This window comes from Danio aesculapii, chromosome 13 (genome assembly GCF_903798145.1).
Source record: "Danio aesculapii chromosome 13, fDanAes4.1, whole genome shotgun sequence".
Lineage (NCBI taxonomy): Eukaryota > Metazoa > Chordata > Actinopteri > Cypriniformes > Danionidae > Danio > Danio aesculapii.
In genome coordinates, this window is record NC_079447.1 from 16,643,264 (window position 1) to 16,660,635 (window position 17,372).

General features: G+C 33.5%; 1 protein-coding gene across 1 annotated transcript in view; it reads right to left on the reverse strand.

Annotated features, from left to right (window-relative positions):
* Positions 1-16,357, reverse strand: part of atl1 (atlastin GTPase 1) — a 19,809-nt gene extending 3,452 nt beyond the window's left edge. The window contains exons 1-11 of the mRNA XM_056470455.1: positions 16,205-16,357; positions 10,142-10,392; positions 7,950-8,084; positions 6,615-6,719; positions 6,453-6,503; positions 6,122-6,178; positions 5,861-5,953; positions 2,907-3,045; positions 2,674-2,801; positions 2,347-2,403; positions 2,161-2,232 (exon numbers count right to left, since the gene is read on the reverse strand). Of these exons, the coding sequence (XP_056326430.1) occupies positions 2,161-2,232; positions 2,347-2,403; positions 2,674-2,801; positions 2,907-3,045; positions 5,861-5,953; positions 6,122-6,178; positions 6,453-6,503; positions 6,615-6,719; positions 7,950-8,084; positions 10,142-10,392; positions 16,205-16,238 (1,122 nt within the window). The 5' untranslated portion in view covers positions 16,239-16,357. The remainder of the gene's footprint in view (positions 1-2,160; positions 2,233-2,346; positions 2,404-2,673; positions 2,802-2,906; positions 3,046-5,860; positions 5,954-6,121; positions 6,179-6,452; positions 6,504-6,614; positions 6,720-7,949; positions 8,085-10,141; positions 10,393-16,204) is intronic.
* Between the last annotated feature and the right edge of the window lie 1,015 nt (positions 16,358-17,372).

Below are 17,372 nucleotides of genomic sequence, written 5' to 3' on the forward strand. Positions count from 1 at the left end.
ATGCGAAGGTTCAAAAACAGGAGAAAATCATATTTAAAGCTGTTTAAATGAAGTGTTTAGCAATGCACATTATCGATCAAAAAATGAGTTTTGATATATTTACAGTAGAAAATGTACAAAATTGAACTTTATCTTCATTTAATATCTAATAATTTTTGGCATTAAAAAAAAATCAACTTTTTCAGTAATTGCCAAAATATATCTGTCCAACTCGTGCTAATTAGGGATACACCGATATAGATTTTTTTGGCAATACCAATAATCAATAATTCTTTATATTTAGAGGCCGATTACAGATGCATATATAATTATTAGCCCTCCTGTAAAATTGTAATTTTTTTTATATTTATTCCCCAATTTCTTTTTTTTTTTCAACACATTATATACTAAACATAATCGTGTTAATAGCTAATAGCTGATTTCTTTTGTCTTTGCCATGATGACAGTACATAATATATTACTAGATATTTTTCAAGATACTAGTATTCAGCTTCAAGTGACATTTAAAGGCTTACAGTTTTTCTCAGTGGTTTTGCTGCATTTCTCACACTATTTACATTTGCACAACAGTTAATGCATTTCTCAAAACAATTAGTCATTCGTGCACATTATAGTAGCAGTTTCTCATTCTTTCCAGCAAATTGCTTTTGAACATGCATCAGTTGCTTTCATACAACGCTCTGCTGTTTTATAACATTATCATTTTCTTATGTTATGTCCGTCAAAATTAACTAAACTTGTAAATGCTGAATAGTCATTCCATATAAAACTAATAGTCCTCATTTCATTGCTTGAGTCATTACATACAAAAATGTTGAACTAGTTGTCAAAATCTGTCAAGCTAATTTTATTTTTAAAATTCATCTTATTTTTCCCTGGAAATGTCTACTAAAATGAACAATTTCATGAATGATTTACAGACCTATATGTATGTTGTAGGTTCAGTTCCACTATGTACTGCAATATTTGCAGTTGTGTACAGCTCTACCCAAAGGAAATAAGGGTGTATTTATTCTTTTGCACAATGCTGTGAATAAATTAGATTTGCAAAGAGCAAATGCAGTAAAAATGTGAAACATACATATTCAGCATCTTGTACTCAGATACCTCACTAAATGCAGTGATGTCTAACTTTACTGTAGTTTTCAAATGGCTGTACAAATAGTATATAGTGCTGTCTTGAGCATTTTCAGGAAGTGTCACCAAAATCGGATTTTTTTGCACTGGAAAAATGTACAGAGTAAAATGTCATGATGAAAACATGACGACGCCATTTGACTATCTTGTTCATAAACAATGATGTCAGGACTTTTCATCTTGATGACACTGACACTTTCATTGACATCAATACTTGTTTTTGAGGAATGAGCTCTCCATTTTGAGCAAGTGACACGCCTTTGCAGGTTTCAACAAGGTTTTGTAGTTTGTACTAATGGTTGAAATGCATTAACTGTTGTGCAAATGTAAATAGAGTTGTGAGAAATGCATCAAAGCCACTGAGAAAAACTGTAATTAGGTAAATTAGGTTAACTAGGCAAGTTTGGAAAAAATGCTTAATGCTAATAATATTGACCTTAAAATGGTTTTAAAAATTAAAAACTGCTTTTATTCAAGCCAAAATAAAAGAAATAAGACTTTCCCCGGAGAAAAAAATATTATAGGAAATACTGTGAAAAATTCCTTGGTTTGTTAAACATCATTTGGGAAATATTTGAGAAAGAAAAAAATTCACCGGAGGGCTAATAATTATTACTTCAACTGTATATAAGCTGATAGATACCCAGAGTGCTTTTTCTCTTTTATTTCATTATTATTATTTTTATTATTATTATAATTTTATTACATTTATTTGTCTTTTTCCCTATGTAGGGATAGTTAAAGTTAAAATGTGGCAGGGTTGTTCGTTGACTAGTTGAATATGAATATTATTCACGCTGTCCTGACAAAATGGCTCTAAAGAAGATTGGAAATATATAAGCTGATAATTAAAAATCTTGAACTTTTTTGAAACGTGAAAACAGAACCGGATTAACCAGCAGAAATGAAGCATAATTCATCAGCAGATAACTTTATTATCAGTTCATTGTTAAAAATAAGTATTTATCTGCTGATCAATATGGCAGCCAATATATCATGCATCCCTGTTAATGTCACACTCACCACCTCCATCTTCCTGTTGTACAGATCTTTAGCTCCCGCCACTGCTGCCAGATTATTGGCCTCTGCTGTGGCCTGTGAACACAAACACACCATAACGCAACTTACTATGGCTGTATTCGAAATCGGACCTTATATTCTGTGGAATGTGGCTGTGGAATGTGTGTGCTGAAGGTTTAGCGCTCGCACCTGTAACATGGATTTTGGGTGTGGCAGCTCCTCTCCCTGGTAAATCTTGATATACGCCTAAAATCACAAACAGATATTCAGTTTACTCCAAGATTTCCAAATGTAAAATAAACATTTATTAACAGCATACAAATTAGAAATATATATTGATACCTGCAGATTAAAATAAGCTACATTTATAACACTGATACATTGTTGAATATCAAATTTTTTATGCTTTAAATCTTCTATCGTAAGTATCGTAATTCTCGCAAGTATAGTAATTTTCTTGAGTATCAATAGTCTTATTCATAACAGTATCAACTACACTACAAACAAAACTGTTACCTTGAAATACTCCACGAGTCCACGGCAGGTGATTTGGCTTCCATTGATCTCTTTTACGTCCAGGTTTTTGGGGCGTAGTAAACACGGAACAAGCACTTGCAGATTATTGATGAACTCTTGATCAATCTCTGAAACACACATGATCAAAAAATGAATGTTTTTGAACACTGTTTTAATAATACTCCACAGCGAATCTAAGATCTGCTGATCAGCATGTATTATTAGATATATACCCCTCAATCTGCCGTCAAAATGTGGGTTTGTGGCCACCTTGAGTCCTGGATGTGGCATGAGAAAGCAGGAGATGTTGGTGAAGCACGAATGGATGTGTTTCCTCACGTTCTGCAGCTCCTCGTGTTGATTCTCTGAGATCTGTGCATACACATGATATCATTGAACATTAGATTATAATATTATTAATAAAAACATTAATATTAGCGGTGGTTCTGTTATTTAACAGATCCTGTCGGATTTAGCGATATCCTTACCATCACTTAAACTTTTTAATCAGGACTAAAACATGCCAAAAATAGAGTTTTCTGATCTGATTCTATATCAGTTAAGATTAGCTAAGTTAACCACTATATTTTAAGGTGTCCTTGTTACTTCTATAGTAATTACAATTAATAATGCATAATTACATGCAACTAACCCTAAATCTAACCTGCATTCTAACCCTAATATAGTAAGGACATGGAATAAATTACCAATACTCAGTAGTTAAACACTATAACAAGGACAACTTAAAATAAAGTCTAACCCTATATTATTACATATCATTCTATATCAGTATGGGTTAGAATCAACACTTTATTTTAAGGTGTCCTTGTTACTACTATAGTCATTTCAATTAATAATACAAAATTACATGCAACTAACCCTAAATCTAACCTGCATTCTAACCCTAACCATATTGTATGTACGTGTAATTGATTACCATTACTCAGTAGTTAAACACACTATAACAAGGACACCTTAAAATAATGTGTAACTCTATATTATTACATATCATTCTAAATCAGTTAGGGTTAGGTTAACACTTTTTTTTAAGGTGTCCTTGTTACGCCTTCCATGTATTTACTACTATAGTAATTAGATGTAATAATGCATAATTACATGTAACTAACCATAAATCTAACCTGAACTCTAACCCTAATATAGTAAGGACATGTAATAAATTACCATTACTCCATAGTTAAACACACTAGAACAAGGAAACCTTAAAATAATGTTTAACTCTATATTATTACATATCATTCTATATCAGTTAAGGTTAACACTTTATTTTAATGTGACCTTGTTACCTATGTATTTACTACTATAGTAATTACAATTAATAATGCATAATTACATGCAACTAACCCTAAATCTAACCTGCATTCCAACCCTAACCATATAGTATGTACGTATAAGTAATTACCATTACTCAGTAGTTAAACACACTGTAACAAGGACACCTTAAAATAAAGTGTAATTCTATATCATTACTTATCATTCTATATCAGTTTGGGTTAGGTTAACACTTTATTATAAGCTGTCCTTGTTACGCCTTCCATGTATTGACTAATATAGTAATTACAATTAGTAATGCATAATTACATGCAACTAACCCTAAATCTAACCTGAAATCTAACCCTAACATAGTAAGGACATGGAATAAATTACCAGTACTCAGTAGTTAAACACTATAACAAGGACACCTTAAAATAAAGTGTAACTCTATATCAATATATCCTGTATCCTTCTATATCAGTTAGGGTTAGGTTAAACACTTTATTTTAAGGTGTCCCTGTTACGCCTTCCATGTATTTACTACCATAGTAATTAGATTTAATAATGCATAATTACATGTAACTAACCATAAATCTAACCTGAACTCTAACCCTAATATAGTAAGCACATGTAATTAATTACCATTACTCAGTAGTTAAACACACTATAACAAGGACACCTTATAATAAAGTGTAACCCTATATTATTACATATTCTATATCAGTTAGGGTTAACACTTTAATTTAATGTGACCTTGTTACCTATGCATTTACTACTATAGTAATTACAATAAATAATGTGTAATTATATGCAACTAAGCCTAAATCTAACCTGCATTCTAACCCTAACCATATAGTATGTACGTATAATTAATTACCATTACTCAGTAGTTAAACACACTGTAACAAGGACACCTTAAAATAAAGTGTAATTCTATATCATTACTTATCATTCTATATCAGTTTGGGTTAGGTTAACACTTTATTATAAGCTGTCCTTGTTACGCCTTCCATGTATTGACTAATATAGTAATTACAATCAGTAATGCATAATTACATGCAACTAACCCTAAATCTAACCTGAATCTAACCCTAATATAGTAAAGACATGGAATAAATTACCATTACTCATAAACACTATAACAAGGACACCTTAAAATAAAGTGTAACCCTATATTATTACATATTCTATATCGGTTAGGGTTAACACTTTATTTTAAGGTGTCTTTGTCACATATTCTGTGCATTTAATACTAAAGAACTAACCCTAAATCTAATCTGCATTCTTTCTAACCCTAACCATATGGTAAGCATGTGTAATTAATTACCATTACTCAATAATTTAAATGAAAATTGTAACAAGGACACCTTAAAATAAAGTGTAACCCTATACCATTACAATTGATACATCAGGTTTTTAATGACCCGTGTAGTATATAGTGAGAATACAAAGGGGGAAAAATCTGCTCAGTTTAACTTAGTGGCTCAAACTGGACAAAAAGAGCTATTTAGTTATATTATAACAACAGCAAAGCAGAATACTTACATAAAATGCATATAAATATAATGTATTGCCTTGATAATCTGTTTTTAGGAAAATTATGTTTACGTGCTTGGTTTTATGATAAAGCTCAGTGATTTTAATTGTGTTTGGCAAAAATACAATGCAGTAAGCTTACACAGAGGATTGGTCGATTCTCTCTGTTAGTGTTTCCGTTATATCAATTATGAAGCCCATTGATTCTTGAGGTCAAAAAATGGTATATTTTCACAGCAATACACAACTCAAGGAATACTGCAAATGTTGCTGCAAGTTTTGAGCAACATCCCAAATGCTGCTGCGATATATGCCATTTTAGGCCACAAAAAATTGTCCTTGTGGAAATCCTGACCTTTCCATACTTCCATAGACTTACTTTTAATCTTTTCTCCAGAAATTTCATCCCTCCTTCCTGTCCATAAGGAAACTCGTATGGAAAGCTCCAGTCCCGCACCAGAAAGATCAGTGACTTGTGAAATAACATAGCAGGTGATTAGTGAAATTTGTTTTAAATGAGTATCATTAAAAAGCCTTTCATAATGAAACATTGAAATAAAACATACTGAAAATACACGTATTGTTGCTCTCAGAATTGTCTCACTGTTAGAAGCTGAAAGCCGAAGCATTAAAATAATACCTGAAATGGTTTGAGAAACGTTTCTTCCATAGCCAGTCTGCCATATTCGGTGAAGAGCTACACAGGTCACAAAAACACACATATACTTATTACTTATAACTATTATTATTGTTTCACATTAGAAAAAAAGTCCTAAGATTCTTTTTAGTGCTGTATCACACACAAAAACAATAGCTTTAGCAGTTTATTGCATTCATAATGTGATAAAGGTAATAATCTATCAATAAACTTCTGTTTCTTGCACAGACCCGCTGTAGGCCTCAATCTTTAAAGTCTAATTGTCTGACTACATTTACTAGCATTGTGGATTCCTAAATGAGTCTTTCTATACCTGCAAATGCTGAAGATCGTCTTCCTGAACATTCTGGGATATGTTGTACACCTAGAAGGAACCAAAATGGCGTCATTGTTGAATGTTCACATAGGATGAAGCGTTATTTTTAAGCTCAGTTATTTTGGGGGTGATATTTGTGCTGTGTTGTGAATGTAAAACCTGCATAGAGCTGATCATTGTACTGAGGGCGAATACAGTAGCTGAGTCACGGAGAGTTGACTGGCTGTCGAAGGTTCCTTGTGTGTCCATAAGCAACACTGCCACCTAAAGGTGAAAAGATTTAAACCACACACACAAACCTCTCACATTTAGGGAGTTTTACTTCATTTCAACATACAGGAATGTGGTAAAGACTTGACTTACATACAGTAGATATGTTATAAAACTATAAAAGTCTTGAAACTAGACCATTTTGAGTGATGTAAACAAAAACAATAATCCCAGTCAGTGGTGTAGTCCTAAAAAAAAGGTGGTGTACTATTACCCGCCCATGCCGTTTTATAATTTTACCTGAACGTTTCAGCGAGACATCATTCAGTTGACTTCGAAAAACTCACGAAATTTTCTCAAAGTTGGCGGGACGGGGAAAGGCGCAAAATATAAGCAAAAATGCACCAATTGCAACAAATTAAGATGAGTTAAAAAACATTTGGTATACAGCTAAAGGGGATGTGAATACACGTAAATTAGGGAAGTCTAATCAGCAAAACAAGTGAGTATACCGAGGGTATACGCAATTATTGATCCTCAGAAGTCGTAATACCCAAACAGCTAGTGGAAAAAAGTAGGTATACTGAGTATACGTGCGTATAGCCCCGACTACACCACTGGTCCCAGTGTATTTCCTGTTTCACATTTTTAATTTGTATAACTTCAGAGAATATAAAAAGAGCCACATTTTGGCAAATAATTTTATGATAGCTGTTTTCACATTAAGTTATGGTTGAATTGCCTCTTGTTACAGCTATGAAATAGTTTGATAACAAGCAGGAAATGTTCATGGGCCTACAGGAATGACTGCTTCTATTCATAAATTATTTGATCAAAAACTGACATTTAAAATGAAAAAACTAATTCTGCTTGTTAATATTTCTACTTCAATTAAACGCTATTCTTTTGTACATTTACATTAACTGGTAAATACGGTAGGAGTTGTTAATGATGATATTTATAATAAAATTCCTCAGATTTTTCTAATTCTTAAAGTCTTTCATGAGCACCAAATTAACATTTTAAAATGATTTCTCACGTGACACTGATAAATAAAGCAATGATGCTAATAATTCGGGTTTTCGAGTTTACATTTACATCTTAAGTTGTAATAATACAGTATTTTATAACGTCACTGTTTTCACTGTATCTTTAATCACATAAATTCAGAATAAATGCAGGAGACTTAACAAAACATTTACAAAGATTATTGACCCCCAAACATTTAAACAGTACAGGTAGTGTGATTACTGTAGTGTTCGAGTAGGTTAGCTGGGCTCTCACCTTGCTACCATCTGGTTTGTCCACCAGGAAGACTTCACTCCAGATCTGGATTCCGGTGGTCTCCCGTTCTGATCCTCCTCTCCATGAGAATCCTGTCAGCGGTTCTTCAGCATCCCCCAACCACTTTTCACTGGCCTGAACACAGAAATGACTAATTAGATTCACTAAAAGTAAGACTTACAGTAAGTATTTGAGTCACTGGCTTTTACTATAATTTTAAAATTGTATTTTTTACAGAAACATACAAAATGGAGGTATTTATACCAATACACACCAGCAGGTCAAATTCACTTATATGTCTTTTTTATGCAGACGTATTTGCTAAGCAACTCTTTTCACCTGCTAAGATACTGTTATTTAATAGATAAAAAAGGTGACTTATAAATGTCAAACAAGTATACAAGTATTAGAGACACTAAACATACTGTAATAAATGCTGGGTTCCAAACTAATTCTTGATGTCCCAACACAAATCGATTAAGGTAACCTAATTGTTTTTACGAATTTAAGTGGATTGAACATGAAGCAATTAAGTTGTCCCAAATAAAGCTCAAGAATAGTCTTGATTCAGCTCATTTTAATTAAGTAGCTTGAACAAGAGGCAAACATTTTTTTTGAGTGAGTGATGGAGACTGATGTTGAGATTTCTTGTGTCCTTGGTCGGCTCAGCATCATTGTTGATGACTAAAAATATTAACTTTTTGTCTAGACATTACTTTATGAAGAAAATAGTGGCAATAAGTTTTTTTTAGCCATATCAAAACCATAGTCATGTACATGGATAAAATGTATCCACTGGCAGTTTTATTGGTAATAAAACAATTAAATCCTCAGATCAATCAAAAATGAACATTATGTTATTAATTACCCACCCTAACGTCGTTTCAGACCACTGAGCTCTCTGATTTCACCTTAAATATATGAATTAATCCATCCGATGGTGCCATGGGTGTATAGTAAAATAAATATATAAATAAATATTTTTAAAAAGGGACAATATTAAAAAGAAAGTAGCAAAAGTTAAAGAAGGGTCATAATTTTTAAACAAATAAAGACATATGGTCTGTTTTAAGGATGTTTTTGGTATTTTTCTGAATGAGTCTAGAACCTTGCTGTATATGAAGGATGAGGGAGCTCCGAGTTCACCTTAAATATCTAAATCCCCTTAAATATCTAAATTAATCCATCAGAGGGCGCTATTAAGGAGCTAATAATATGCCAAAGCAATCTGAATTTGATTTGTTCATTTGAATTATTGACAATTGTAATTGAATGAATCAGAATTTTTATATGCTGTTAAAAATTGTTTTGAATTTCTTAATTTGAATTAGAATTTCAGAACTTGAATATGAATATATGAATTTGGTTCACTGAAGCATGTATATATTTATTACAGAAACTGCTTAAAATAGCTGATTCCCGATAGTCAGTTTGCAGAAGAGTTGTGTCCTCCTGAGCCTCACATACACCAGTAAACTCACGCAGCTCTGTGATTGGCCAAAATGCTTAGATTGACTTTTCGTCTACTCTTCCCTTTTGATCACCCCTGACCTACTTTCTGTTGAATCTAAATTTCACGGTCTGAATTTATGGTTTTGAATTTTAGAATATTAAATTTGATTTTCTGAATTTCTTCACCTTGAAAATTTTAAACTCTATTTTTACAAACTGGATATCTGTAGTCAGAACAAAAAAAATCTGAAGTTTGAAAATACGTCTATAAAAGATTCAGCCTTGAAAAATTCAGCAGTTCAGATGTTCAATATTCAAGTTATGAAATTCAAATTCAAATTCAAAACAATTTAACAGGATATAAAAATTCTGATTTCTTAAATTACAACTGTCAATAATTCAAATGAACACAATTCAAATTCAGATTGTTTTGGCATATTTTTAGCTCCATACGCTATAGAAATAGTTAAATAAATAGAAAATATGGGAAATATAACAAAAAAGGGGCAAAAGTTTTGAACAAATAAAGACGTGGTCTGTTTTGAGGATTTTCTTTTTGGTTCCAGACTATATTGGAGTCTGAAACCTTGCTGTCTATAGAGGACTTCACTCTCTGATTTCACCTTAAATATCTAAATATGCATTCCGAAGATGAACATGGGTCTGAAAGGACATGAGGGTGAGTAAATAATAACATCATTTTCCTTTTTGGGTGAACCAGCACTTAAAGTCAACCTGACCTGGCTGTACATGTAGCGCAGCATGAAATCCATGAGGAAGGATTTGCCCTTCCGGAAGGCTCCTGCCACAGAAATGGCCACCACCTCTCTGTCTCTGACCTCCTCGGACAGCAGGATCTTACTGAGCGCTGCCTCGTCCAGCTCAAACGTATGGTCATCCTTCACCACCAGTACCTGCACCGGACGCGCCCGACCGTCGGCCTCCTCCTCCTCGGAGCTCCAGTCATACACATTCTTATCCACGAAAGACCCTGCAAACAACCACATTTAAATATCGCAACAACTCTCTTAGTGGCAACCATAGATGGAATAACATCCGGCAATGTAAGCAAACCGCAGAGACGCCATGTGCTTTTAATGCTTTTAAAGCTGCTGCTTTTAAACGCTGTGCTCTCTTTGTATCATAATGTATGGGATGCACTGATACCTGCGCATACCATACATTATGATAAGCTTTGATAGAGAAATTCTGTAATCACTTGGTAACAAGAGTTAATGTTAAAATTTTAAAAGTTGCTGTTATTTACTATTGAAGTTTCTATTGATATTTTGAATCAGCTTTTTACTTAAATTTCTATGTTTTAGTCTTATATTTTTGGTATGTGTGATATGTTTTTTTAAATTGACACTGTGGCTCAGTGGTTAGCATTGCCTCACAGCAATAAAGTCACTGGTTCGAGTCCCGGCTGGGTCAGTTGGCATTTCTGTGTGGAGTTTGCAAGTTCTCCCTGTGTTCGCATGGGTTTCCTCCAGGTCCTCCGGTTTCCAAAGACATGTGGTATAGGTGAATTGAATAAACTAAATTGGCCGTAGTGTATGCATGTGAATTAGTGTGTATGGATGTTTCAGCTGTGTAAAACCTTTGCTGGATAAGTTGGCGGTTCAATCCGCTGTGGCGACCCCTGATGAATAAAGAGACTATGCTAATGGAAAAAGAAGGAATGAATAAATGTTAATAATAATAATACATTTCATTTATAATGCGCTTTCCTCAGACTCAAAGCACTAACAAGACCGTCAGAACACAATAAAACATGAAATACAAAAAAAATACAGTTAAAAAGAAGGCCTGATAAATTATAAGCAATACTAAAAAGGTGAGTATTAATAAGTTTCTTAAAACCGTCCAGTGAACTGGCGTTCCTGATGTTTGTGGGAGGAGCATTCCACAATTTAGGTGCACGTTAGGAGAATGCCCTACCTCCCATGGTGCTGAGTTTGCAACGAATCTGAAACAAGGCGAGTCCCGAAGCAGAACGTAAAAAAAATAAATATTACATTTTATTTCTATGTTACATTGTTCCAATGTAGTTAATTTATTAAGAATATTTCACCCCAAAAATGAAAATTTAATTACACACTAATCATAAAATGTTTGTTTTATTCTCATATTTCTAGTATTTGTTGTGTTTTTTTTAAATGTTTAAATTTGTTTTAAATTACAGTTTTCAAATGTACTATTAATTAAATATTAATATTAAAAGAATTATTTACATTTTAAATATTTAGATTTTTTTCAATGTTAGATTATTTAAATTTAATAAATTTAATTGCAATATTTAAGACAAAGAATGGAAATAGTTACAACCTATTTACTCACCCTTAAGTGGTTCAATTTAAGATTTTTATTTAAGCTTTTCACTAAAATGTTTGTTTTATTCTCATATTTGTAGTATGTGTTGTGTGTGTTTTTTTTATTTGTTTTAATTATAGTTTTCAAATGTATTATTAATTAAATATTAATATTAATATAATTATTTAAAATGTTACATTTTGTTTTTAAATTCTATGTTAGATTGACCCCAAAAAAATGGACACAGAATTACAAGTACAACCTGTTTATTTGCCCACACTAAAGTGGTTCTAAACCTTTACAAGAGTCTTTTTGTTCTGTTGATATTTTGAGAATATTAGAAACTGGCAACCACTGACATCCACAGTAGAAACAATAATTACTATGGAAGTCGATGGTTTCCAGCTTCCAACATTTTTCAAAATACCAACAGAAGACAGGAACTCAAACAGGTTTGTTAGAAGTGAAGGCTGAGTAAATGATGACACAATTTTCAGTTTTTTAGCCTTTTAAGTTTGAACTGATATTTCCATGTAGATTTTTTATAATACTTACCTACTCCCAGGGCCATTTATATCGAATTTGATATATAACCACATCATATTGGTGTTTCAATGCTCAACCCCCAACCTGGAGTACCAGGACATACACGTATACACTACAGACAATTTAGCTTACCCAATTCACCTACAGCACATGTCTTTGGACTATGGGGGAAACCGAAGCACCCAGAGGAAACCCATGGGCACAGTGAAAACTCCTCACAGAAATGCTAACTGACCCAGCCGGGGCTCGAACCAGCGACCTTCTTGCTGTGAGGCAAGCAAACAATTTTATTTAATTTAAGCTAATGGTAACTTTGCTTATATGTGTGCAATTTCGCCCTCTCTCTTATTCACGTTGTATTCTCAAAATTATTGAAGCATTAATAGCATGTTGCACTTTAGATAATCATCTGTCTGATATCTGAAGTCTAAATTCAGATCAGAGATGAGTGATGCTAACACAAATGTTACGGAAGAGCATTCTAGAAGAAAAGACTCTCAATCTTTACTCAATTTACAATTCTCCTGGGACAAACGGTTGAGTCACGGTTTAGTAGGGCTTAATGCAGCAGACAATCCTAATGGATGCTCTTGACCTCTGTCATCAAGGCCAGTGTGGTGTGGCTCATAGAGATGTTTTATTGGTTTAGAGGTCCTCAAATACATCTCAGCCCTCCTAATGTAAAAACAACTAGTGGTCAAACATTATACAAACCGATAATGTGTATGTGAACCAGGTTGCTTTGGAGGATCTGCCCATCAAATTGATGCATCGCTCAGGTATTTTCTTGAACGCAAATGTACAGTAATGGAATGGAGAGCATTTCGGATATGGGATGTTGATGTGACGGTGCATTTTTTACTGTCGCACATGACAAAAATGAATTTAATTAGTATTGTTATCATTTAAAATGTAGTAAATGATTAAAGATTGCATTGTCTTCCATGGACCTTTGGTTATAGACCATTTTGAAGGATGTAAGCAATAACAATGGTCCAAACGTATTTCCAGATTTACATTATTAATTTCTATAGCTTCAGAGAATACAAAAAGAGCCACAAATGTATCAATAACGTTCAGGAGCTGTTTTAACGTTAAGTTATGGAATTGCTTCTTGCTACAGTTATGAAATAGATTGATAACAAACAGGAAATGTTCATGAGCCAATGACATGACCACATTGAAATGTTCTCTAAAATCAACTGTGTTAATACATTTTTTACATTTTTGAGCCAAAACTCAAAACTGACCTATGCTGTGACTTTCTCAAATAGTTAAATAAATTACAGCTCTTATAAGTTAAAATGAAAATCATAGTAAAAAGAAAATAGGCACAAATTTTCACTCATTTATTAATTTTCCTTCAGCTTAATCCCTGATTTATCAGGGGTCGCCAAAGTGGAATAAACTGTCAACGTAATTTTACAAGTGGCTATTTTAGTAAATGCCAATCCTTTTTCTCACCCATATATGTCTGAAAACATAGGAAAGTGGTACATTTTTTCACTGAAAACCATGTCCTCTGGTGTGACACTACAGTTGAAGTCAGAATTATTAGACCCCCTTTCAATTTTTTTTTCTTTTTTAAATATTTCCAAAACGATGTTTAACAAAGCAAGAAAATGTGCACAGTATGTCTGATAATATTATAATTATCATTATACAATAACTTGCCTAATTACCCTATCCTGCCTAGTTAACCTAGTTAAGCCTTTAAATGTCACTTCAGTCTGTATAGAGGTGTCTTGAAAATATCTAGTCAAATATTATTTACTGTCATCATGGCAAAGATAAAATAAATCAGTTATTAGAAATGAGTTATTAAAACTATCATGTTTAGAAATGTGTTGGAAAAATCTTCTCTCCGTTAAACAGAAATTGGGTAAAAAAAATAAACGGGGGCTAATAATTCTGACTTCAGTTGTATATGCTAATCGGGAAATTCTAATGAAACTTTAATTCATTGAAGGAACTCATTTAAGATCATGTGGCTGAAGCCCCCTGTGAAGCCCATGATGTGCACATGCTCAGTTTTTGTCTCAGAATTTTCACATATTTTTTTGTAACAACTATAAAATTGTAATGTTTTGTTAATCTTTGGTGTGACACTCCTGTTTATTCAAAATGTCCAAACAAGTCATAAAGAAAAAAATAATTTATATATTCATATAAAATAATTAGCACTTTATAAAAATTACGGTCTCTACTTAGAAACGACTCGTGATCCTAAGACAACGTAACAGAATAACCAACAGCCAATGTGCCAATGAAGATGAATCGCTCTCATTCTATTTGTATTTCATTAAGAGTTCTTTCATTCATTAATTTTCCTTCGGCTTAGTCTTTATTTCAGAGGTCGCCACAGCGGAATGAACCGCCAACTATTCTGGCATATGTTTTATGCAGCGATGCCTTGCCAGCAGCAACTCAGTACTAGGAAACAACCATACACTCGTTGACACACACATACACTACGGCTAATTTAGTTCATCCAATTCACTTATTGCACATGTCTTTGGACTCGAACCAGTGACCTTCTTGCTTTTAGATGACAGTGCTAACCACTGAGCCACCGTGTCATCTCATTAAGAGTTCATTCACTCATTTATTCATTTTCTTTTCAGTCCCTTTATTAATCTGGGGTTACCACAGCAGAATGAACCACCAACTTATCCAGCATATGTTTTACACAGCGGATGCCCTTCCAGCTGCAACCGATCACTGGGAAACATCCATACACACATTGGACAATTTGCCTTCCCAATTCACCTGTAGTGTCTTTGGACATGTGGGGGAAACAGGAGCACCCAGAGAAAACCCATGCCAACACAGGGAGAACATGCAAACTCCACACAGAAATGCCAACTGGCCAAGCCGGGACTCAAACCGATGACTTTCTTGCTTTTAGGCAACAGTGCTAACCCCTGAGCCACCGTGCCGCCTCATTAATAGTTGTTCTTTCTTAATTTTGTTATGTCACACCATTTTTGCAATACAGTTCAGCAAAGTGGTATTTTTTAAAAAACACAGTTAAAGAATTGATAGTTATGACTACTTATATTTTCTCATACATTCGAATTTTCCAAAAATGGTGTTTTACACACATAAAAAAAGCATTTTTACTGCCTATAGGTCAACTACCCACATACCATATTTGATCACTTTGATTATTGGGCCACATGCAAATCTTAAGGATGTGACGAGGCTGTTCACAGCATTGCATTTACACTTCAGCCGCTGGTCCTCCTCAATAAAGCGACACCAATACTATCCCAACACTGTGAATTATTTACATTCAAATGACCTCGCAGAGCTCCCGTTCCTCTCTCTCTCTTTTGCTCTCTATCATGTCAAATTCACCTGGTCAGGCCTGTATGGAGCAGTAAGCATCACACGACCACCATCTACTGTATATTATATAAATCAGCATCTCCATACAGGCCTGTAGCAGATGCACAGAGCTCTGCTTATGTGGGTCACTGGCATCCACACACTCACTTCACACACATTTCTGATTTGAAACACACTGCAGTGAAGGAAAAGTGTCTAATTAATGCAACTGATATGTCAATATAAGTAGAGAATAATTCAGAAATTGAGCATATTATTGACTGGTGTGCAAACGAGATGAGTGTGTGAATTAAAAAACGAGCCAACTCTGACATTACAATTCTGCAAATGTCATGTTGCTGTTAAATATAGATATTAAAGCGTTAAAATAGCTGTCATCACAAACACACGCGCGCGCGCGCACAGGGCGGAACAGGGCTGTGGTCCGAACCAAATCATTTGATTTAGATGATGAAAAATATATATATCCATTTATAGGTATGTGTTCATTAAAATACAGATAGGTTGTCACAGGCTTCTTCACAGAATCGCACAATAATAACCCACAGTGTGTCTCTCAGCTGGACGGTTTATTGTTTAAAATATGGACTCACCCCAGCTATCTCTGTCCTTTTTGTCCCGTGCCATGTCGCGCTGGTTGTTTTGTTCAGTATTCGAGGTCGGGTCGGATTTAAACAGCGTTCATGAGACGAATGCGATGCTGGAAATCAGCTGCCAGTGATGGAGGCTCATTCTCATCTGAAGCGAACATGTAGCGCGCTTTTAGACCGCTGGTGGCGCTGTGAGAGGCTGCATGGTAAACATTTATAATGTAATAAATTAACAGTAGTGGGCGGGGCTTAGAGACCGTGCATTGCCTCTTACTGGTCAAGCACAAACAGTTCTCATATTTTAACCCTTTACTTTATTATTTCAGCTCTTGATTTTGCTGTTCCTGCTTTTGTTGGACCCTCATTTTGAAATGTAAAAGGCATGTATATTGAATTACATTATTATATTTTTTTGCTCATTGTGTTAACTGTATTTATTAATTTACACATTTATTGACATATTTATTTGTATCAATTATTTAAATGCAGTTTATTTATTACAGTTTTTATTTATTTATTTAAATAATTTCTTGTTAAATCATTTTAATCTTGTTGAATTTATATTTTTGCATTAATTGTTTATTATTCTAAGCACTACATTGTTTGAATACATTTTTATCTATTTGTTTGTTTACTAATGTACTTTTGTTTATTATAATGCAATGTCTGATTTATTCATTTACTTGATTACATTTACATTTTAATTAAAATTATTTAATATTGTTTACAATATATATTTTATTAATGTGGGCGACGCAGTGGCGCAGTAGGTAGTGCTGCAGAAAGTCTTATTTGTCTTATTTTATTGGCTAGAATAAAAGCAGCTTTTAATTTATTAAAAAATTACATTTTAAGGTCAAAATTATTAGCCCCTTTAAGCTATATATATTTTTTTTCCGATAGTCTACAGAACAAACCGTCATTATACAAAAATATTTTTTTAAATGATGTTTAACAGAGCGAGGACATTTTCACAGTATGTCTGATAATATTTTTTCATCTGGAGAAAGTCTTATTTGTTTTATTTCAGCTAGAATAAAAGCAGTTTTAAATTTTTTAAATAGCATTTTAAGGTCAATGTTAACATCCCCTTAAAGCTATTTATATTTTTTTTCTGATAGTCTACAGAACAAACCATCGTTATACAATAACTTGCCTAATTACCCTATCC